General features: G+C 41.9%; 1 protein-coding gene across 4 annotated transcripts in view; it reads right to left on the reverse strand.

The window, feature by feature from the left end:
• Taf1b (TATA-box binding protein associated factor, RNA polymerase I subunit B) overlaps positions 1-24508 on the reverse strand; it is a 59241-nt gene that overhangs the window by 10198 nt on the left and 24535 nt on the right. For all 4 annotated transcript variants that reach the window (XM_034514609.2, XM_034514610.2, XM_034514608.2 and 1 more), the window contains exons 9-11: positions 4271-4418; positions 1562-1739; positions 621-667 (exon numbers count right to left, since the gene is read on the reverse strand). In XM_034514609.2, the coding sequence (XP_034370500.1) occupies positions 621-667; positions 1562-1739; positions 4271-4418 (373 nt within the window). The remainder of the gene's footprint in view (positions 1-620; positions 668-1561; positions 1740-4270; positions 4419-24508) is intronic.

Genomic DNA, 24508 nt, shown 5'->3' on the forward strand with positions numbered 1-24508 from the left:
CTGTGTTCAATACACAATAACTGTCTGGCTGTTTACAAAGTGCGTGCCAGACAATCGGCTCAGAGTTTACAAACACAGACAGACCAGCAAGGACAGACGTGCTTAGGCCACTACTTGTAATCCCATGCACTAAATACCCAGTAGAGTGTAGACAGCAGCAATGGCGGCAGGCATACGCAGCTCTGGCTTTGGGAAGGGAAGCTGGTGTGTAGTGAGTGGGTGCAGAGACCAGGCAGAACACTGCTCACAGGAGAATAAAGAGGCACTTGCTAAGTCTGAAGGGCTGTAAGGATATGAGACGAGAGCACTCCACAGAGAGGGGCCAGCACAGGCAGCTGCAGGAACCACACTGTTCCAGAAGTTCCTGGTCTGGTCTAGCTCGTGAGCAGCGAGTATGAAACAACAGCTGGGGAACATGTGGATCCTGACCACAGATGTCACCAAGTCTCTTGGCAGCCACAGACACTACAATTAGATCTACAGATGGAAAAGTAAGCATGTGCCTGGTTTGTGCGCATACAGACACGTGAATATATGACTGTCCATCTTTTTCCTCCACATCAACTACCTTTTAATCCGTCATCTACAACCACTTTGAATCTAATAAAAATTTCAAGTACCTTCTCTGTGCTTTTCATTATATGCTTCAGCAAGATCTGAGTAAGACCTGGAGGAGACAACACACAAGGCAACTTATTTAGATGTCATGTGTCTGGACAGTTTAAGTTTTAATTACTTACTTACTTACTTTCTTAATTTTTTTTTTTTTTTTGAGGCAGGGTCTCACTGTGTAGCCCCAGTTAGCCTGGGGAGAACAGGCTAGCCTCTGGAGAACAGGCTAGCCTTCACTCACAGAGATCTTCCTGTCTCTGTTTCTCAAGTTGCTGAGATTAAAGGTGTGGCCTGCCAAACTCAGTTTGGACAGCTAAACCTGAATTCTGAAGAGAAAGCACCAAAATTGGAGAGATAATTATTCTATCCAGGAAGAAGACACTGAAGGTCTTCATTCCTTGTTACTTTCTTTCTTTCTTTTTTTTTTTAAAGAATTATTTATTTATTTTATGTATGTGAGTACACTGTAGCTGTCATTGGACACCCCAGAAGAGGGCATCGGATCTCATCACAGATGGTTGTGAGCCACCATGTGGTTGCTGGGAATTGAACTCAGGACCTCTGGAAGAGCAGTCAGTGCTCTTAACCACTGAGCCATCTCTCCAGCCCAGTCCTTGTTACTTTCAAGAGGGCAACATTTCAGGGTACCTTTATGGTCTAAAATAATCTCAGAGAGATGGTGCCAGGAGCCTAGAGGCATCCTGATACGCTGCCTGAGTATTCTTTACAATGGATGGTGCTTTAAAACCCAGAAATCCTTGGGATGAGAAATGCTGCTAGCTCAGAAGTAGGCATGATCAAGAGGTGTGGGAGCTCTCTGGAAAGCCCTATGGCTACAGTACTGTAGACCCCACATCCTGCTGTGAAAGCAAGGGCTCCTGTACTCTGAACAGCTGGCAAAAGCAAGCACAGAGTCAGTGCAATAACAAGCCACCTGCCACTGACTTACCATTCCAGCTTGTCATCCAGCAAAAACAGCAGCTTCAACACAACCACAATGACAGCCACAGCCTGCACATCATATTTAACTGTCCTTTTCATTTTAGCTATAGGATCAAACGTCAGAAAGTCTACTTCTCCAATTCCAGTCAACTTTACTACTTGGCAGGTTAAAGTGTGCATTTCATCTGTTAAAAAAACAAAACAGTTAAACATAAATTAAATTACTTGGCGAACTAGGCCATAGTAATACACATATTCATAAGTTATCTTTACACATCTGCTTTGTTTTTAAGACAGGGTCTCAGTATTGCCCATATTGGCCTTGAACTCATGACGCTCATACCTCAGCCTTACCCAAGAACCTTTTATATAAAACTTGATGTCATGCAGAATTTTGAGAGCATTTTTTAATAAAATAATACTTTAAAAAAATGAGGCCATTGTGAAATAGTAATGGGCAAATTTCGGCAAGGCCTACTGGACGCCCTAAAACATGTATGAGCGAGACACATTTGGGTCTCCTGCAGACAGGCACACACCAGCTTTGTGCTGCCCCATACATGTCCCTCATCTGTGTCTCTACAGCAAGGCACACTCACCTCCTTATAAGGTCAACCTTCTCCGGGAATTCAGAGAGCTCTGGAGGCTCTGAAAGCTCTTAGTTAGATGTTTTGTTTTCCCAGAGAAGTTCTGCACTCAGCATAGGCTGTGTCTGCAGCTTAAAGGTTGAATAGTGTGAGACCTGGGACCTGAAGCCCTTGGACCTGCACTCTGCTTCTCATCAGCAGCCACATGATTAGAGTCACACAGCCTCAGCTCCCTCACCTTTCTTTTTTTAAAGACAGTATTTTTCTGTGTAGCTTAGGCTTGCCTCAAACTCATGATCCTCCTGCCTCAGCCTCCTGAGGTCTGGAATTATAGGCATAAACCCCTAAACCTAGCAATATCATCCTTGTTAGGCAGGTTATGAGAGAATATAGTGAGATAAAATAAGATTATACAGAGTTATACTTTGAAAACTCTATAAGTTATTAAGCAAATTCCTCACTGACCTACATAGAAGAGGTGCAGCACAGCCTCTCCTAACAGAATGGACACGACACGGGTCTGATCTACAGACTCCTTTCCTCCAGGGAGCACACGGTGCAGGAGAAAGCAGATGGTGAGCCCTGTCACTTGGACTAGCTCCGTGTGACCTCAGATGTGTTACACTAAAGTATGAGCTACCACAGTGTCTTCTTGATGGTTATGAACATTACATGAACAAACCTGCCTTAAGCACTCAGATCAGCGTTGACTGACACCCATCTGATCTGTCCTCTCCATTACTGAGTGTCCTTGCCTCCCTCCTGAACTGGGCTCCCTCCCTTCTTCTGATCATAAGGTGGAACCAGTCATCTCAGACTCCTGATGGCATGAACCCATTAAAACTTTTAGCTCCCAGCCCCACAGGTCTCAGATGCTCCCGAAGCCTGCACTATCCCTTGCCTCTACTTACACAGCTCTTTGGTCCCTTCACCTCAGCAGTTCTTTCCCTTTTCACATCACAAGCTTCTCTTGGCTGGTTCTCAGGTCACAGGTCATAGCTATACCAATGGCTTCTAAGGAGCTCTGTGTAACACCAGCAGGCTTTCCTAGTCAGACCTGCCTCCATGCTAAGGCAGCTCCCCAAGAACTCCTAATTGAATGGCTGGTTTGTAATTTGAATCCCAGCATGCAGGGCTTGTCACTGTCTACTCCGTACTGCTTTCCCTCACCTGCTATGCTAGGAACTCAACAGAGGCCATCTATAATAGAGCAAGGCAAGGGAAAATGACATGCACTGTGATAACTCAGCGATAGTCACTCTAAGGCTGACTATGGTGACTGACACCTATCATCTTCAGCATGTAGGAGGCAGAGGCAGAAAGAGCTCCATGAGTTCAAGGCTAGCCTGGTCTATATAGTGAGCCTGCAGGCTACATAAACATACCCTGATCCAACAATCTCCCTCCACAAACAAAATACAAAACAAAACAAACCATCAGGCAGACAATAAAAGTCCTAGGCTTCCTGTATTTCTAGTCCAGTATGAAATTCAGGACTGGCTAGTGTTACAGGCTGCACCAAGATAACCTGACACATGTGCTCTGCATGAGGTGGCCTAAAAAGCTCACCATGTTGTCTGTACTGTTTTCCATGGCTTTGGAAACTGGAGCTTGTGAATGTTATCAGGCTACAAGTACTATGGGAAGGAGCCTTGAGGACTGCTGAAGCTGTTCTGAATCAGGTCTCCTTGCTAGCTTAGTCTGGCCTTGAACTCTGGGTCTTCCTCCTCCACTCTCAAAGGCTGACATCATCTTTGGCTGGTATTTTTGGTCTTAATTAGAAGTCACTATGCAGTACTAATGTTCTCGGGTGGATAGAGCAGCTTTTCCATGCAGGTCATCAGTAGCCCATACTGAGATACTTTGCCTGCACTTAGTCAACTTGCCACAGAAGCCACAGAAGTTCTCCCAAGCATAAGCCACACAAAGGTAGAACTTTGTGTATGAGCAGTATCCCTTTAACTGTGTTCTATGGTGTGAATTATATTAAGAAAGCATTTGAATTAAGTTCCTGTTACTATGAACTCCTTCAGGTGGCTTAAGTAGTCTGCAGCTGAAAGAAAGGCCCTACTGTTCTGCTTAACTTAGCAGCTAAGCCTCCTCCCCATGCACAGCACAGCACAGCTCACCAGGGAGATTGACCTCCAGTAAGTATTTCATACACAAGGTGTTGGGATGTAGGTAGCAGTCTTCAGTTATGTCTGGGAAACGAGGCAAATCTAAAAATATGGCGATTTCAATCATGTTTTTATAGATGTCTTCATAGTCAGGCCAAGTCTGAAATTTTAAAAAGACATAATCAAGATAGTAATTTTTGCAATATTAATTATTTAAAGATTTTCTGAAAATTATTTTAAAGATATTTTCTGACTTAAAAGTAATCTGTAGAAGGGGGGGGGGGTGGCTAGAGAGATGGTTCAGCAGTAAAGAGCATTGCTGCTCTTGCATAAGACCAATGATCAGCTCCCAGCACCTGCATCAGGTGACTCACAATCACCTGTAACTCCAACTCCTGGAGAGTCAATACCCTCTTCTGGTCTCCATGGGCACCTGCATGCACACGCACACATAATAAATAAATCAATCTTTTATTAAGAGCAGTATGTGGGTTAGGAAGATGGTTCCGTGGGTACAAGTGCTCACTACCAAGCTTGATGGCCTGAGTTCAACCCCTGGGACCTGCATGACAGAGGGAAAAGAACTGGCTTTGCAAGTTGTCCTATGAGGTCCACATATGCCATGTAACATGTGCACCATGACACCTGCACCTCCCCTTACAAGATACACAAATAACTGTAATAAAAGTATTATATATTTATAAGGTTAAGTATGACAGTGCACACCTTTAACCCCAGCACTTGGAAGTCAGAGGCTGGCATATCTCTGTGAGTTCAAGGCAAACTTGGCCTACACAGTAAACTTCAGGCCACCCAAGGCTGCATAGTGAGATCCAGTCACATAAAAAAAAAAGTTTATGTATTCTTTAAATAAAATTTAGATTATAGAGAAAAATATGAAAGATCCTTACTATACTAATTTGGTAGTTTTATTTACTTTTATCTTATGTGCATTGGTATTTTGCCTTTGTGTATGCCTGTGTGAGGGTGCTGGATCCCCTAGAACTGGAGTTACAGATAGTTGTGAGCTGCCATGTCATGCCTGGAACTGAACCCAGGTCTTCTGGAAATGCAGCTAGAGTTCTTAACTGCTGAGCCATCTCTCCAACACCCAAATTTTAAAACAACAGTGATATTAAATTAAAATGCCACATAGTTCTGCTTGGCTCATAAAGATCATCCTGGCCTTGCTCATAATATAGTGAAATCATTACTTCTTGCCTCAGATCTGGAGGAAGATAAAGTGAGACTCATCTAAAGACACACTGGGTAAGAGACAATTCAGTGACAGAGTCTTGTCAAGCCTTAGCAAGATTGTAGTGCGATTCTCAGTATCACAAATCAATCAATCAATCAATCAATTCATGTCACAGTGTTCTCATAACTGCTGTAACACACAACCATCTCCCCTCTTCTCCTGTGCTTCCCCATGCATGGTCAAATCACACAGGTGCAGCCCATGCTGATCTAATATCTGTGCTTCTGTGAGGGAGATAATGCCAAGGTCTAAGTCTACAAGCTAAAAATCTGCAGCTCAACTTCATACTAACGCCTCCACATAAAGGCATATACAATCCTGTTTGAAATTTTAGAAAAGTCTGGAGTTTTCTTGAGAACATACTCTGTCCTTGTTTTGTTTTTTCATATAATTTGTCCACATGAAGCTTATGAACATGCCTAGTGATATGAACAAGTATTTCATGGGATTTCAGGAAACCCCAGGTTTTTATTAAAGTGGGGACCCTGCTAAGCTGTTCTTGACAGAAATGTTGCAAGCCTGTTGAGAGCACATACTAGAATTGTATAATGAGACTGTAAAAACCCAAGCAGGAAACTCCATGAATGCCTGTCAGGGATGAGACATGAGTGGATCTGGGTATCTTACAATGCAACATGAATCAGCAATAAGATGCCTACTCTACACGCAACAATGCGAGTTTTTAAACTATTTCCAAAGAAAGATGTCAGATGTAAGAAAAGGACTCAACAAGAGTCTGGGACCTGGTCTTCTGCATAGTTAAGTGAGGATACTGTTACTCCATGGTGAGCCTGCTCATGGTTAGAGGAAGGAACCCATTGTGCTGTACCCACTCTATGACATGTGCATTTCCCAGGCCTCAGCTACCTCAGCAAAAAACGAAAGGGGGAGGAGGTGAAGACACTACCAGCTAAGCAAATGGCTTTGCACGGAACTACTTAGTAGATCAGCTTTGTGAGAGAAACTAAAGAGAGTACTCAAAAGAAATGTCCAAATCCCTGTGGGGTGGGAAAATGCCTGGCCTCCCTGCAGACCTAGAACGATGCCCACCCAGCTTTCCAAGCAGGCACTCCACTGCTTCCTTTTTGGGGGGAGGGGGATGGGGGAGGGGGGGAGACACATGTTCTTCCACTGCACTACCCCTCCAGCTCCAGGCATTCTACTTTTAGGGGGCTAACCATTAAAAGCTTCTCCCTTGGTTAAAGAAACAATTGCTCCCTACTTTGAGCTTATTGTGACTCAGAGTTGTGTCGAGTCACACCTTTCCCACCTTCTAAATGTGTGAACGTGCTCAGGAGCCAACTTGGAGAATTATGATTTCTTTATGAAATTTCCTGTTGTTAGATTCAGCTCTTCCACAGAAGAGCTGAAAAGGCTGAGGTAACACCTCACAAGGGTTGGGGAGTAGGTGTACAGGATGCAGTTATGTGCTGACTTCTGTACTTCACACCTATGCTGACTGGGCTTTCCATGAAGCTGCAGTCATCTTGGTATTGTATTTATTTTAACATGATTATCATTTAATGTGTTATCAACACATAATTAATCCACAGCTGGGGAATACAAAAAGACTGTTGTCAATTCCAAGTGGCAATATGTTCTTTTAAAATCCTTTTAATGTTGAGGTAAAATAATTCTACTTATATGCTAAAAATACTATTAACTGTATTCTAATTTGCTAATTTAAAAGAGAGAAAAAAAGGAAAACAAATTCTCATTCATCTTTGGAAGGAAAGTGTCTATTTCCTTAGAAAAACAATAATTCATTTAGAATTCTGTTTCTCTCTGCAGAGCATGGAGTGTCTTTGAAGTTAAGACAATTTTAGCATGGCTGACAGGATTTACGGCAGCCCTAATCCTTTTAAACAAGGCAAGGAGGAGACATAAGTGAATACTTCTTACCTGTAAGCAAGACACTAGAGCAGTACATGTCCCCTTAGAAAAATAACCACCTCGCTCAAAAAGTGATTTAATAGATGACAAATTCCTGACAAACAGGTCGTTAATGAGCAGCAATTTGGCAGGCTAATAGGACTAAGTGTGTTTTCAAAACTGCCACACAAAGAGCTGATCCATCAGTCTCAACAGCTGGTCATGAATCGGTCACCATCTTTCCAAATATGAACCGAGGAGAAAATAAATACACATAATGTTAAGCTATTCATTTACACTAAAATTCAGATTTTAAATTTATCTAATCTCAATCAGGCATTTTAGATTTTGCTTTTATATTTTCCTATTTAAGTATTTACTTTGCTTTGCAGTCCAAGGTGGCCTGCATTCACTATGTATCCCAGGATGGCTTCAAACTTGTGATCCCCTTGCCTCTACCTCCCAAGGTAGGTGTTAAAATTACAGGTGTGAGCTAGCACCCTTGTGTAATATTATTTTTAGACAGGGCCAATTTTTAAATTTATGAATTACCTAAAATGTTTTTAAAGATGACTAAAGGGTATTCAATGTCATTCCATTATTTTTTAAAACAGTTTCATCATTGCTATATATTTAAATTATAACTATATTTCAGCAACATTTAAGTTTGATTATATAACTAGTATGCAATCATACATTTCAGCACTACAGAATATTATACTGAAGACAATGCGACAAAGCCACAAAAGTCAGGCATGTGTACAACCTTAATGCTCAGCAGGCAGAGACAGGCCCATCTCTGTGAAGTCAGAGCCAGCCAGGGCTACAGTAAGACACTGTACATGCTCATGCACACGCTCACATACACACCAAAACCCTCAAGAAAAAGTCATGACTGAGATGTGAAGGGCTTCTATCTTAGCCATCTTTGTAACGCTGGGCTTTCATCCCAACAGCCTGTTTTATATTTCTACTTGGACAGTTCTCCTGTGTGTTAAAACATCCCGGACAAACTGTCATCTCCGTCTCTCATATGCTATCTGCCAATAATATTTATTGCTTAGGTTATAACAGTAACGACATTTTTTAAAAAACAACATGTGTAAAATTTATACCACTCAAGAGTCACCCAGATCTTATGTCAGCAGTGGGAGCATACTTCAGTAGAGATGTGAAACCAACTGCTAGCTGTGTAACACCAAGATATGGGTCTTTCTTCCCCGATGACAAACTCATACTGAATGAGACCGGAAATATAGCTGCAGACTCTGGTCAGTGCAACTGATTAATATGCAGTGAGTCCAGAGGAGGAAGACATGTTTCCCTCGGTGCCTCAAATGGGATAAAGACTTGTGTCAGCATCAACCCTCGTTCCTGTCCTGACACAGCAGAAGCTTCAGGGGCCCATCACAAAGAAAAGGAGCTTTTCTTGTTTAGTAAGGCGCAGAGGCATTTTGCTTCCCACTGACCCTTGGGTTACCTGCTGATTCTCAACTACTAACCTCAAACTCTGTATGGCTCAGTGTGGAATACAAAGGAAGGATAGAGCAGAGAGATAAGACTCCTGTGCAATGTGCAAAGTAACATCTCTCCCAGAACCACCAGCAAAATGCTTATTACTGAGGCGTCTGTTTAGATCTCATAACCAGATTTCCTGACTCAGTCTGGGTCTGAGAAGACACAGGCTTAACAACTACTCCAGAACTTATTGTATCTTTTTGAGACGGTGTCTCTCACTAAATAGTACAAGTTGTCTCAGAACTTGTTATGTAGCCCAGACTGGCTCAGATCTCGAAATTCCCCTGCCTCATCCTTCTGAGTGACAGGTGTGTGCCATTGTCTTATGTATCTTAAAGTTTGAATCACTCTAATGGATTTGTGGAGTCTCTATGGATCCCTAGAGAGCACATGTGCCAGTGGCAGGAGAAAGCAAAAGTAACAGACACAGCCAGCAGCTTCCCATTCTCCTCTGTCTTCTGGAATGGCAGAATCCTCAGTTGGCTTTACTGTAAAGCTTGAGACACACACACACATACCGGTGATGTTTTAAGATGTGGGAGGCCAGGACCAGAAGCCATCAGCTGGCTCCTCACGATGTCTAGCAGTTGTGATCCTCAAGGGAGGAGTGGAACCGAGGCTGAGCACACCTGTAATCACCACACTTACCTTCATCTCCCCCAGGGGAATTTCAAGCTGTCAGATTATTACTCTAACAAGATTGCACAACCATGCTCCAGGGACACAGGTGACTTACTGAGTGGCATGGAGAACAGATCTAGAGGAAGGTTTGGACACTCGGGGTATATTAAACTTGATCCACTAAGGACTTCATTTGGTGGTGCTTAAGCAGTGACTGACAGCTCTGGAGGAGTCTTTTTCTTCCTTCAACCAAGAGACCTAGTTTCACAAAGGGTGTAAGATTGCTCCAAGGCAAAATGAATCATCCTGGCAGAGTGCCACTCAGAGGGTTTGGCTGAACCGGCATTACATCTTTTTCCTCTGCTTGTTTGGAGGGAAGAGGAGAACGCTGCTTATCAGTATTCAGAACGTGTGTTTGTACTTCAGAAAGACTTTCTGGTAGCTTCTTTATCCATACTTGCTGAGTCTAGTGAGCAATGACAAGATGGCTGAATCTTGAGAGGAAGCTTTAGAAAGACTGCCAAGAACTGTGGTTGAAAATGTACACCACCTACTGTCTATTTATAAATATACAAAAGAATCATGGCTCAAAAGGTAGGTCACTCATCAGCTGAACTGTATCTAATGGAGGCCAGCGTGGCTGGGTCCTATGATTTGGTTCCATTGACGGCTTGACTGTTGGGTGGACACAGTGCCCCCGAAGATGAAGACTAGGTGTTCAGCCTAACTATAGGAAAACCTAAAGGATTTTTGCTAGAAGCAAATGGTGCTTCAGAATCAGCACCACTGCCCAGAACCTTAAGTGAAAAACCAAGAAAGATGTAGACATAGACACGTTATCTTCAAGTTAATTAAGTAAATAGACACAGCATGAAGGCTGCCAGCTTGGGGCTGGAGTCACGACTCAGAAAAGAAGATGAAGGGAGGTAACGAAGCTTAATACATACACTGTCTGCTGCCCTCACGTCAGACACTGAAACGCTCTTGGCCTGCCTGCAAGAAAGCAACCCACTCACCACTCTCAGGATCTCACTCCATTCCTATGTCTAGGTGGATTTCTTCAAACCTGCTGTTCCCTGGGCAGAGGCTCCTCCCTAAGAGCTAATAGAACATCTAATGGAAGGAAGCAGCTCCTGTCAGATAAAGATTTAAAAAGGATTTCTAAAGCCCTTTTTTGGGGGGTGGGGGAGGGTGTTGTTCTTGGTGTTCTTAAGGCATACTAAACCTTCTGAAATAACAAAAATAGAACAAAACACAGAAGAAAAACAGTCCCCAGGAGCCCACACAAACTCCAGTGACATTATCTTCATGGCCATCTCCGAGCACAATTGCACCTTTTGTCATTGCTGGTGGAGGTACAGCAGCAGGAGAAGCCAAGACTTTGTGGGGAAAACTAAGACATGGGAAGGGGGAGAAAATGCTTCCTTTGTTAGTGAAAAGCCGTTTCCATTGAAAAGTTTCAACATACTATAGTGGAGTGAATGCACTTTTGTGAGCAGAGGCAAAGCACACAGTGAAGGAAAGCAGCCTGTCCATTAAACAAACACAGCATTGCAGCAGACAGACCTTCCCCTTCTCCTGGAAAAATAAAGGGCTAGGGTTAGGCCACTACTCCACCTGATACAGATGTGACACAGGGCTTCTAGAGTAACATAGCTCCATTTAATTACAACTGAAGAAATCACTCAATTAATATGTTTTGTAAAAGACCACAAGGCTATAATAAATTGTCCCAGCATGCATTTAAAAACATAGTGCTTGGGAAAGCATTTTAATTGAATTTCACAAATATTCCAGTGAGTTTATTTCCCTTCATGAAGCAATGCTTTAGGACAGGCGAGGACAAGCTGGAGTTTCTGTTACACAACATCAGGCTCCCGTGATAAAGCAGATTACAATACCCTGTCAGAGCTGACTTCCTGCTCGGCTATTAAAGAGGTGTGGGCCACACCCTGCCTACTGTTGTTATGAAGCTGAAATTCAGCTAAGAAGATGCTGGCGAGCTCTAGATGCACCTGTGAATATAAATTTATTACAAGACTTTTGTCCCAAGAAAACTGACAATCACAATAAAAGACAAAGTACCATAATGTGTATTCTTTATGGAGAAAGGATAAAATGAATTACACATATATTATGATTCATAAAAGAGTTCACCAACCAATTTTAGACTGCTAGAATTATCTTAATGGTTACACATTTACTGTGTAGTAACAAAAGATACTTCCTATGTTCATCAGGTCATGGTGGTGAATGCAGTGTGTATATGGAATACAACCTGGTTCCCCACCCCCTGGGGGTGGAGGTAGGGGAGTGAGAGTTTTTCAGAAACATTTATACAAGCAAATCTAAGCCCTGTGAGCAAATACAAATTAGGAGCTGAGGACCAAAGAGGACTTGCCACTGTACGAGCTGGTGACTTGGGAACAACCTTCTGGACATGCTGATTGTTGTTGGACCTGTGTTCCAACGTCACAGCCTCATACTAAGAAACTAAGAACTGGTGTTCGGGAGCAGCTGGCCCCCTCTTAGGACTGATTCTGGAAGAGCTGAGTGACTTTTTTTTTTTTTTTCAGCAGATTCACGCCTGTCAATATCAAGAGCAAAGCAAGTTTCTAGTCTCTTCCCCAGGTAGTGCAGGGAGGAGAGAACCTTGGGCTGAGTACACTGGGTACTAGGGTGTAGTAGGTCAGGATCAAACTAAATCACAGCTAATCCACATGAAATCACCAGTTTCATTTGGCAGTGAGGTATGGCTCTCCCAAAAGCAATCTAAATGTCCCCCCATAGACGCCCTATTTGAGCACTGCTGGTGAGGAGCACACATTAACTGATAGGATGATTTATCTCACAACTGATACCGACACGCCCATGATTCTTACTGTTAAATAAATACCCCAGCTTGTAAACAGAAGCTATATACAAAGGTATTTCCTAACCAAACTTAATGGAATTCTTTTTTTTTTTTTTTTAAATAATACTATTTAATGGACTTCTGGTATATCATGCAATGATTGCATCAGAATCAGTCTAGAAATTTCTGGTTTGTGTGGAAAAAGATCTCAAAAGCAGTGCTTAAATATATTTTGTTTCATATTCATCTCTCATCATTTGATCAACCACACAACTGAGTCCATTCACACAGTTTTTGAGGACTGAGTCAGTAAATACAGTCCCAACTCATGGAATTTATGCCTCACAGCTGGAGATGTAAGACAAAGAAACAGTCTTGTACCACAAACTGCCATTGAGTCTTCTCTTTAAGAAATTCCACTTAGCATCCTCTGGCTGCCTTTAAACTTTTGAGAGACAAAGAAGAATACATTTCCTATATTAGCACTTTTGACATAAGATAGGAAAGTGGACGCCCATGAACCTACTATGTGCTCAGGAACTAGGACATCATCCTTAGGGATGCACCCAGTGTGCACCTTTCCTACCAAGCCCTCTGTCCACTGGAGGCAGTCTCCTGGTATCCTGAATTTGAACCATCAATGACTTATACTAATAAATAGGATCCCTTTATACAGACTTCTCCAAATCTTGCTTTCTAAACTCATCATGTTTCTTAGATTCACACAAGTTCCTTGTAGCTATAGTCTATATTCATTTCCACATTTGTTTAATGTAGTCGATAAAAACAACATATTTTATCAATTTTTCTACTGTAGATATATAGATGTCTTTTAATTTTAGTTTTTTATTAGCCAGCTGGCTTCTTTAGCCTTTTCTCCCCAAACACAAAGCTTATATTAAGAGAAAACTATTTAAATTATGGCACATCTATATGACACAGTTCTTAAGAGAATAAAAATTTGTAGGTAAATTGCAGCATGTAACAGAATATTCTTAGTCTTAAGAAAAGTGTGTTAAAGTACTTAGGGGCAAGAAACCATGGCTGTAACTTCCCTCAGTGACTCAGAAGTAGAATTATGTAGCTACACAGGTAGACAGATAGAGACAACCAGTACTTCCAAAAGAACAAAAATGTTAACAATAGGTGAATTTGAGTAAAGGTCAGAATATGGGTGTTCTTTGGATTGTTTTTAGGATTATGGTTTTTCCTATAAATCTAAAATCATTCCTAAAAGACTGCTTATTTTCAAAAGCTCTCCAAGAGGGCCAGAGAGATGTATGAGATGGTAAAGGAACTTGCCACCAAGTCTGATAAACAGCATGATCCTTTTCTCAACAAAAGAAAAGGAGAAAACTAACTCCTGTAATTTGTTCTCTGACCACCATATAAGCACCATGGCACAGTACACCTCCAACCCCCAAATAAATGTAATCAAACCATATTAAAGGAAAAGGCTCCGCACTGGAAACAACACATGGCAGCACATAATCATCTGTAATTTCAGTTCTAGGAAGTACTAGATTTTTCTTTCTTTTCTTTTGAGACAGTGTGTGTGTGTGTGTGTGTGTGTGTGTGTGTGTGTGTGTGTGTGCAGTCCTGGTTGTTCTGGGACTCATTATGTAGACCAGGCTGACCTCAAACCTGGAGGTCCCGCCTGCCTTTGCTTCCTAAGTGCTGGGATCAAAGGCATATACCACCACTGCCCCGCCTATGGTACTAGGTTTGAAGTCATGAAAGATGCAAGATTGGGGGGCTCCTAGAGAATAGCTGAGGCTGGCACTGTGCAGCAGGGTCAGGGTTCCTGCAACAAGGCTCTAAGAGGCCCAGTGAAGCTGAAGCCCTGGCTGTCTTAAAAAGCTGGAAAGATTAGGCTGCCAAGGTTCCTTGAAGCCCTGAAGACAAACCCCAGATGCTACACACTGAGCTATAGAATGTGATATTTGCTGGATTTTGGTTTTGTTTTTATCTGATTTTTCCCTGTAATGTCCTAATTATTCACTTTGTCATTATATATTGGAAGTATGTAAATTGTTTTTAATTTTTCAGGGGCCCATAGTTAAGAAACTTTGAACTTTTAAAGTTGGGCTACATTTTACATAATATTTAAAAAGAGACTTTGGGGACAAGATGTGGAAGGTTATGGCTTAAAAGTGATATTTGGTATGTCAAACTGACAAGAAGTGGAGTGTGATGGATAACTTCAATAGTCAACTTTATATAACCTAGAAACTGGGGAAGAGGTCTCATTGAGGGATTCTCTACATTGACTTGACCTGTGGGCATGTCTATTAGAGACTGTCTTAATTAAGTGATGTGGGAAGACTGAGTCAGTCCACTGTGGATGGAACCACTCCATAGGCAAAAGGTCCTGAACTGTATAAGATTAGAGAAGTCCAGCTGAGTACACGTAAGTAAATAAGCAAGTAGCACGTATGCATTTATCCCCTCATTTCCCAATTACAGATGTAATGTGAAGAGCTGCTCCAAGCTCCTGTCACTGTGGCTTCCCCACAATAGCAGACTATATCCTGAAAATGTAAGCCAAAATAAATACCCTTTCCTCTAAATTAGTTATTAGTATATTTTATCAAGCAACGTAAATGAAATGAAACAAACACATTCAGCTTTAAGAGAAAAGGAAATTCAACTATTCATGATAATATGAGTGAGTCCAGAATATATTACGCTTAGTGAAATAAGTCACAAAAAGCCTTTCTTACTTGCATGTTGTATTTTTAAGAAGTTACACTCACAGAAGATGGGAGTAGTATGATAATTACCGGAAGCTAAGTACTGGGAAGAAGGAGAGAAACAAGGAACTGTAGGTCACATGATGGATTTCTTAAATTTATGTAATCATGATTGTCAATTAAAATACTAATGGGGCTGGAGAGATGGCTCAGTGGTTAAGAGCACTGACTGCTCTTCCAGAGGTCCTGAGTTCAATTCCCAGCAACCACATGGTGCCTCACAGCTATCTGTAATGAGATCTGTAATGATGTCCTCTTCTGGTGTGTCTGAAGGTAGCCACAATGTACTCACATACAATAAATAAATAAATAAATAAATAAATCTTTAAAAAAATTAAAATACTAATGAAGAAAGAAAACATGGCTGATAGGAGGGATTTTAAAACAAGTATTCTACATATCCAAAACCATGGCCTCCAAAACCACACCCTACTTAAGGAAAAGTTTTCTAGGTAAGTGCTCTACCACTCAGCTGAACCTTTGCAGGAGATGTCTTGACTATGAAAAGGTAACACTAGTGACGATGCTCAGTTATATTACAATTAGGATTTTAAAATCTAAGAATGAGTAAGCATTGAGTTGCCTATAGGCATCCAGGAAAGAATTGTTCAGCATCTGAACACTGACTCCATTCTATATGTTTAAAACCCAACATTGGAACACTCCAGTTTCTGCCCTGGGAGATTAATTACTCTTGAGAAGTGATCTTCTACCTTAAACAACAGAGAAGTGGAAGGGATAAGCAAAGGAATTTTCAGGTGAGGGACAACAAGCTGCACTGAACTAGAACCCTGAGCAAAGAACCCAAGGAACCCAGCTTACTGCTAGAGCAGTTGTCCAATACCACAAGGAACTGGGGTACAACAGCCCTATGGTCTGGTGGAGCCAGGTGTTAGGAGTAGATTCCCAGAAGTTAAATGACTATAGTTCACAGGCAGATACCAGAGAAGATAAAGCTGTGTGGAGAGAAAGCTCAGGGATCTGTACAAGCAAGTGGGACACAGAAGCAATCTATGATCAACAGCCAACTGGTTTCTGATGGCAATACCAGAACCAAGTGGTGAGGAAAAGACAGGTGCTAATAAATGGGACCTGGAAAACTGGAGACCTGAATACAAAAAAACAAAAACAAAAAAACCCAAAAAAACAAAAACAAAAAAACCCCAAAAAACAACAATCAAAACAATAACAAAAAAAAAAAAAAAAAAAAAAAAAAAGCAACTCAAAGTGGATAAAGTGGATCAAAGACTTAAAATTAAGTAGATTCTAAAACCAAAGAGAAACACTTCAGGGCATTAGTTGGAACAAAGATTTTTTTTTTTTTTTTTTTTTTTTTGGATATGACATCAAAGGCATAGGCAACTAAGGCAAAAATAGATAAACAGAATTACATCAGACTCCAAACAGCAGAACTAAGAAGCAACCTATAAAACGAAAGGGAACACTTCTGAACTATTTATCTGACAAGAGATAAATGCTTAGACTACATAAAGAAGGAAATAGCAGAAAATTATAGATTCAACCAATTTTTAAATGGGCAAGTGATTTGAATCAAACAACTCAAATGACCTACAAATGGGTAATGTATGCATGAAAACGTACACACGCATGAAAAACACTCACCACCACCAGCTGTTGAGAAATGCAAAGGAAAAACCAATAAAAACATCTCAGCTGAGTAAGGATGACTACTAAAAAGATGAAAACATATCTTCTCTTTTATAAGATGGTACATGAAGAAAAAAATCTTTTTTTTTTTTTGGTTTTGTTTTTTGTTTTTTGTTTTTTGTTTTTTGTTTTTTGTTTTTTTGAGACAGGGTTTCTCTGTGTAGCCCTGGCTGTCCTGGAACTCACTCTGTAGACCAGGCTGGCCTCAAACTCAGAAATCCGCCTGCCTCTGCCTCCCAAGTGCTGGGATTAAAGGCGTGCGCCACTACCGCCCGAAGAAAAAAATCTTAAACAACACCCACCCACCCAGGAAAAAAACAAAAACAAAAGCCCCAGTTGATGAACTGAACTCATCTACTCTGTCTTGGCGGTGTAAACTGGAACAGCCATCATGGAAATAAACATAGAAGCTGGTACAGTGTCACTCTGTACCTTGAGACAGGGAGACAGACTGTGGGTTTGAGGTTGTCAGCCTTTGCGACAACAAAAGGGCCTGTCTGGAAAACAAACATCAAAAGAAAACACCAAACTCCAAAACCAGAACGCTCAGCACTCGAGTCAGCAAGCCACACAGTAGAGCGCACCATGAGAAAGAAAGCGACATTAGAGACACATATGCACACTTACTGCAGCCCACGTGTGGAGGTAAAACGTGGCCTACAGCCACAGCAGGATATGTTCAGCCATGAAAGATGAGATCCTGTAATTGCAGCGGCCTGGACTGGCATGGTATTAAAGTCAGGCTCAGGAGATGCTACGGCACGTTCTCCTGCATGGAAGGAAGCTGAGGAGGTTGAGAGTGGAACAGGGATGGCCAGAGGCTTGAGCGTCTGTCAGTGCGCAGCAGAGCAGCTTTCAAGAACAAACACTGTGCACCTGACAGCAGACAGTAGAGAGGACTTCCATGTTCCCAACACAAAGACAGACGTGCCAGTTACCCCATGTGATCACCACACACTGCACATCCGTACTGAAGGATCATACCTCATAAATATGTACAATTAACTATGTGGATTAAAGTCAAACAGACCTAAAATCAAAGAAATAACACTTTTATTTATACTGAAAGAAAGTAGCTTGAATTTGACATCTACTGAACATGTCTCTCAAAACATCAGAGAAACACAAATCAAAATGCTTAGTCTCTCTTATTACAATCAATAATTAATATTGCTGCTAATGACACACACAAAATCAACAAAATGTAGCAAGGATAGGGGTAGGTGGGGCCCCTTACACACTATTGGTGGGAGTGTAAATTAGTGTGGCCATTGTGGAAGGCAATATGGAGGTTCCTAAAGAACAAAATCAAAAAGCCAAACAGCACACCTGGTTTTACTTCCCCACACTCTTTATACAGCTACATTTTAGTTATTAATCTCTCTCATAAGCATACGCAATATTCCTTTAGGACATTCGGTGCATGTACATCACTGTGCTCTCCTCACATTCGTTGCTCCTATCACCCTCCCATCAGCTCTGTCACACCTCAAATGGTATCCTTTATAATTGTGTTCCTGGGCGTGCGTGCGTGCGTGCGTGCGTGTGTGTGTGTGTGTGTGTGTGTGTGTGTGTGGTGTTTAAATCTATTGTCTGCACATGGGGAAATGAGGGCCCAGCCCATTGTGGGTAGAATCACCCCTGGGTAGGTGGTCCCAGATGGTATAAGAGAGCAAACTAAGCAAGCTATAAGCAGCACCCTTCCATGGCCTCTGCATCTGCTCCTGCCTCTTGTTCCTGGCCTGACATCGCTCCCTGATGGGCTGTACTGTGGAACTGTAAACTAAAATAAAAACCCTTTGTTCCCCAAGTTGCTTTGGTCATGGCATTTTATCAGAGCAATAGAAACCCTAGGGGTAGGAGAGGTGGCTCAGTGCAAGCATGAGGACCTGAGTTCAGATCCCTGGCACCCACATAAATGCCAGGGTGCACATCTGTAATCTCAGCCCCATTTCTGGAAGTGGGTACCAGGAAATAAGACAGGACCTTGGACTTGCTGGACAGCTAGCCTATTCAAGTGAGAGACTCTTTCTCTCAAAATTGAGGGGGGGGGGATGTGGGAGGGGGAAGAGGGAGAGAAGGGGGGAAGACACTTGACTCTGGCCACACACATAAGTACACATATGTAGACACCACACACAAAAAGAATAAAACTACATTTCCTAATTAAAAAGCACTCTCTTGATATTCATCTCAACACATAAACTCAGTTCAAAAAGTAATATCCTCTATAACCAAGATTATAAAATACTAAAGGAGCCAGATGTGTACAGGCTTTCTAGAACCTACTTTGAGAAACCCTAGAAATGGGCATGATCAAAGAATAACAAAATTTATATTGAAACCCTTGTTTTTCAAAACTAATACACACTACAACAGCTTTATCACTCTCTTCATCCCCATCAAGGGCGGGAGCTTCCTTCTTGGGGCCCGAAGGAAGCCGCTGTGTGGATGCCTGTCACATACTTGGACTTCACAGATAGTCCTTATTGACTGAAGGATGTGCTATTTCCTCACAGATCATAATTCGTAGGTCAGGTTCCATGTCAGGAAGCATGAGAAGTGGACTCATGTGTGTTGAGGCCCACATTCTGCCTCAACACTTTTGCTTCAACACTTTTGGGGCTAAGTGCTCTGGTCAAGAGAGAGTGTGGCTCTTGGGGCAGGAGACGCAAAGAATGGAGACAAGACAGGGTGTGATTCAGTCTCTCTTCTATTTTCTCATGTCTCCCTCAAGTCTCTCTTATTGAAGGGAATTCTGAGGTATTTATATACACAAGCAGGAGAACACAGGTGAAAACACTTTACCACGTGCACCATACAGCTGAGGTCACTAAACAGCAAAACAAGCTATGTGGGATAAACAAGATATTTATCAGAGTGTGCTTCAGCTGTTAAAGGCTTTTGAAAACCAAGTCTTTCATCAGGGTATATGGTTCCAGATGGCTGCAAAGTTGATCTAGCCGCTTTCTACTAAAGTCGGCTCCCAACACATGTGACTACTCAGTTCTCCTTAGACTGGAGTTTCCCATGAGTCTATGATAAAGATACTGATGTCTGTCCTGGACTGCGATTTGTTTGGAGAATGAACAACAGAATATCCTCAGGCACTGGCAGAATGGACACATGCCTTGCCCAAGCAAAACTAGAGTATTCAGTGAGCAGCAGCTGTGAGGAAGCACATAAGCTCAACAGGTCAGGGGATGAGCTGCAGGACACGCTGGCCATAGAGGGAAAGGTGGGAAGGGAATGAAAATAAGCCAGGACTGAGGAAGGAGGGATTCTAACATAAAGGTGATAGGCCAGTCACTGGCCTTCCAGGAAAGCCAAACAGATAATAACATAGTGACACATACTAGAATAGGGCAGCAGGTTTCAGGCTGGTTTAGCAAGGCTCAGGTGACTACCAGAAACAATGTTTCTGCCACTAAATCTAAAGTTAAACATTTCAAATAAATTATTTTTTCAAAGCAAGCATTCTATTATGTGATGATTTCGGGTACCTTTATTACTCTGAAAGGCAAACCCAGAAAGCCAGGGCTTTGCTCAGGGTATGTGGAATGCCATTTAAGACATATAAAGAAGGGCTGGGGCCATGGCTCAGTGGGAAAGAGCATGTGCTGAGCAAGCACAAGGGTCTGAGTTTAAGTCACCAGCACCCAGGTGAGAGCAGGTGTGGGTGCATGTGCTTAAAGCATCAGTAGGTGGGGACAGGTGGACCATCTATCTGGCCTAGCCAAAAACTCCAAGATTCAGTTTCACTGAGAGACCCTGTCTCAATGTAATTAGGCACAGAGCAATAGTGGAAGACACTTCTGGCCTCTGCACGTACATGGGTACAGGCCCCTACACACGCATGCACACAGATGCACACATTTATACACATTTGTGCACATACCACACCTAACACACATGTACATAAAGATAAAATACCAACTTGGAGTCCAGGTCAGTTCCAAAATTAAGAGCTTGGGTTTTTATTTTCCCAAACCGAAACAAGACTCCCAGGATGGAGTTTCCTCCCTGATACCATCCCAGTTCAGCTGTTCTCCAGCATTCTGACAAGTTAGCTGAAGTCTAGAGTACTGCTTGCTAGAAAGCAGGTGTCCTCTGTCCTTTAGACCAATGACCTCACCCAAGAAAAGAGTCCCTAACTTGCCTTACCAGGAAGAGACCCACTTCAGGTGGCTGCTCTGGCTAGCAGGCCAGGCCTCAGGCCAGAAATGGAACAGCTCCCGTTCGAACTACCAGCCTGCAAGGACATCCAGCCTGCTCCTCAATTACAGGCCTTTAGTTTCTAATGCCATCTCTGCGTCAGGGTTGAGATTGGTTCCGGTGACCAGTTTGGAGCTCCCTTTTACCTTAGTGTCCTTCCTACCTCTTCCTCCTCTCTAGTGTCTCACTGACTGACACTCATGGATTCCCACAGTCCCTCCCAACTATGGCCTGTGGCCTGCCTTGGCCAGCCTACAGAGTAAGAGTGCCAGGCCAGTTATCTAACCACTGCCACAGACTGAGACTGTAAAGCCCACAATAATAATGCATGAAACCTACATCATGGGCTTGGCATGAAAAATCAGCTACAAAGATTTCAAAACAGGGCTGCCTGAAACATAACAACTTCTACTATTATTTTTCCTTTTGTTTTCTCCATGTCAAGTGAGAGCTGCAGACACTCTGCTCCTCTTCTGTGGATATTCACCAGCACAAGTGCACACACATGTGGAACACAATCTTTCTTGGCATGATGGAAAATGGCACTAAAGACTAAAGATGGCAGCCCTTGGACTGACCCCACCTTTAAGCTTGCTTTCTGCTCACCAAGATTTTAGAGATGTCAGTCATGTGACATGGCCTGCTTATTTATTTGTCTTTCTAGTCATATACATTCATCTGGTTCGGCTGGGCAGTGTTGGCGAACGCCTTTAATCCTAGCACTTGAGAGGCAGAGGCAGGTGGATTTCTGAGTTTGAGACCAGCCTGGTCTACAGAGTGAGTTCCAGAACAGCCAGGACTACACAGAGAAACCCTGTCTCAAAAAACAAAAAACAAAAAAACAAAAAACAAAAAAAACCCCAAAAAACAAAACAAAACAAACCCATTCATCTGGTTCAATGCTTCAAATTAGTACCTCACAAAAATATAGCAAGCTCAGTGTCTTCAACAACCTTGACAGGAAATAAAAATAAATAAATCTACAAAAACAAACAAACAAAACCCCCAAAACCAAAGTGGCTACAATATCAGAAATGAAAGTAAGGATTTAAAGGATTTTTCTTTAAATGTAACATTCTAGATCATAAGCATGATTTTGCATATACTTATTTATTTATCATGTGTGTGTGTGTCTATGTGTGTGTGTGTTGGTGAAAGGCTCCTCTACCCAAAATGAAATCTCAGTAGCTCAAGTGTGGTTTTTGTAGCAACAATACATTTTCATCCTACTATTAGTACTATCCAAAGATAACCCATATTAATAAAAGCCACTCAAAAGTGAATCTATTTAAAGCATGAAGGCCAACTTACACTCATGTGCACACACTCACACACAGAAACATACATGCAATTTAAAATAATAAAAATAATTTTTAAAAAATGGAGATCAAAATTTTACTGGTAAATGGTAAGAAGATGTGGCTAAGGGAATATATAAATGTTTTGTTTTTTTTTTTTTTAACAATTTTTGAGTTGTAATTTTACTTATCAAAGAATGAATGAAACACTGACCTTTCTTAATTGGAATTATTTTTTCTAGCAAAAAGAACTGTACAACAGAATATGACATCTTTCCTATTGCCACTGACTTAACAGTACTTGTTAGAAAAAAGAAAAATAGCAAGTTACCCATGCACCCATGCACACCCACAACTCCCACACATACATGTGCACCTATGCACACCCACACATTCCCACACATACATGTACACACATTAAAGAATTAATAGAGGATTACTTTACAAACTACTCAGAGGGCTCTAGTGGCTTGCCAGCGATTGCTCTTAATCCTTTGACATTCAAATTGTCCTTTCAAAGCCCCTGAGCCCCCTCATCAATTACTTTCTCTTTTTCATTATAAACTACAGTAATCCCTGGGCATATATTCCAAAATCCTTAATGGATGTCTGAAACCCCCCAGATAGTGCCCAGTCCTGTTTGTATTACCTTCTTCCATATACATATATACATCTATGAGATGGTTTAACTCAAACACTAGCACAGTAAGAGATTAGTAACTCATAACAGCAACAAACAGCAAGACAGTAACTAAAGTGCCAGGGGCTGAAGATGAAGGTTGAAGTAGTTAAGAGCACATGTTGTTATTCCAGGGGACCTGAGTTTGACTGCCAGAACCCACATAGGGCAGTTTACAATCACCTGTAACTACAGTTCCAAAGGATCCTATGCCTCTGGACTCCTCAGAGAGAATCACTCACAGGCACATACCCTACCCCTCATACGTAACTCAAATAATAAATCCTTTTTAGTGATATAAACGGGGTTGGCCTTTCCACTTAAAAGTAGCACTTCATAGCTGCTCCTAGACAATCTGAACTGCTGACATCACCATGCCTGTATCTTATGGCCATTATTAAGTACATTATTGCTTACTGAATCTAGGCACTGTGACTGATCCTGGACAGTCCAGGTAACAAATGGCTGCCAAGTGATGAGTGGGCAGGTCACATGCCAGGCGTTCAGGCTGCACAGGGATGACTCACACCCTGGCAGCAGTGCACAGGACAGCCATCATATCACTCAAAACACACAATGTTCCATTACATTTCTTTTTTGAGTTTACTTTTGAATTTTTCATCTAATATTTTTGTGCTGTGGCTGATCACAGGTACCTAAAATCCTGGGTTAGAGGGGTTGGACCACTATAGTCCTGCTATACCCTGATTTGGCAACAAACTATAATTAGTTCTCCTGATTAATTTCAAAGAGAGGTGAAATACTGGGACTTTTTCAAAATTCTGTCTGTATGTTATCAACATACTGACAAGCCAGCATACTTTTACATCACAAGGCATTTGAATAGAATGATTTTCTGAAATGTGAGGCCAAAGGCGGTTGGGGAAGACCCTCCCCCATTACGTACTACCAAATAATGATAACTGAAGTATCTTATATACCTACCACAGAACAAAGGAAGTAGTTTCTAAGAGAATTAACTGAGGAGAAAAAAAATTCTTACAAGTATTTGGTCCTAATCTTTTTTTTTTTTTTTTATTTCTTTTGCCTTAAATTCTATTTCCATAGAAGGGAATCTACCTACCTTTGAAAGATTGAACAATAAAAGTAAAGCAACAAAGATAGATGAATGGATAGATGACAGATGGATAACAGGCAGACAGACAGACAAGTAGATGTGATAGTGTGTGCCTTAACTTTTGATATGAGACATCAACTTTCTGACTGATGCCAATGTCTTGCCACCCATAGTGACATCATTAGGATATCTGCTCAGATTCTGGGCTGTCCCCTTAGTAACCATGGTTCGCCTGCTTGATCCATCAGTAGTCAGTCTCAGGTCAGTAGGATGTGGGCTTTCTCGGGACATCCCCTATGGGATTTTCTATTTCACTGGCCCCAGCTTCTCTCCAGCAATGAAGCTAATAGGCACAGCCACAATCTGGCAGCAGCACCCTACCAGCTGGGTCAAGGTCGGCTGACAGGCAGGAGCAACCTCTAGCAAAAGCATTCCA

Source organism: Arvicanthis niloticus, chromosome 11 (assembly GCF_011762505.2).
Source record: "Arvicanthis niloticus isolate mArvNil1 chromosome 11, mArvNil1.pat.X, whole genome shotgun sequence".
Classification (NCBI taxonomy): domain Eukaryota; kingdom Metazoa; phylum Chordata; class Mammalia; order Rodentia; family Muridae; genus Arvicanthis; species Arvicanthis niloticus.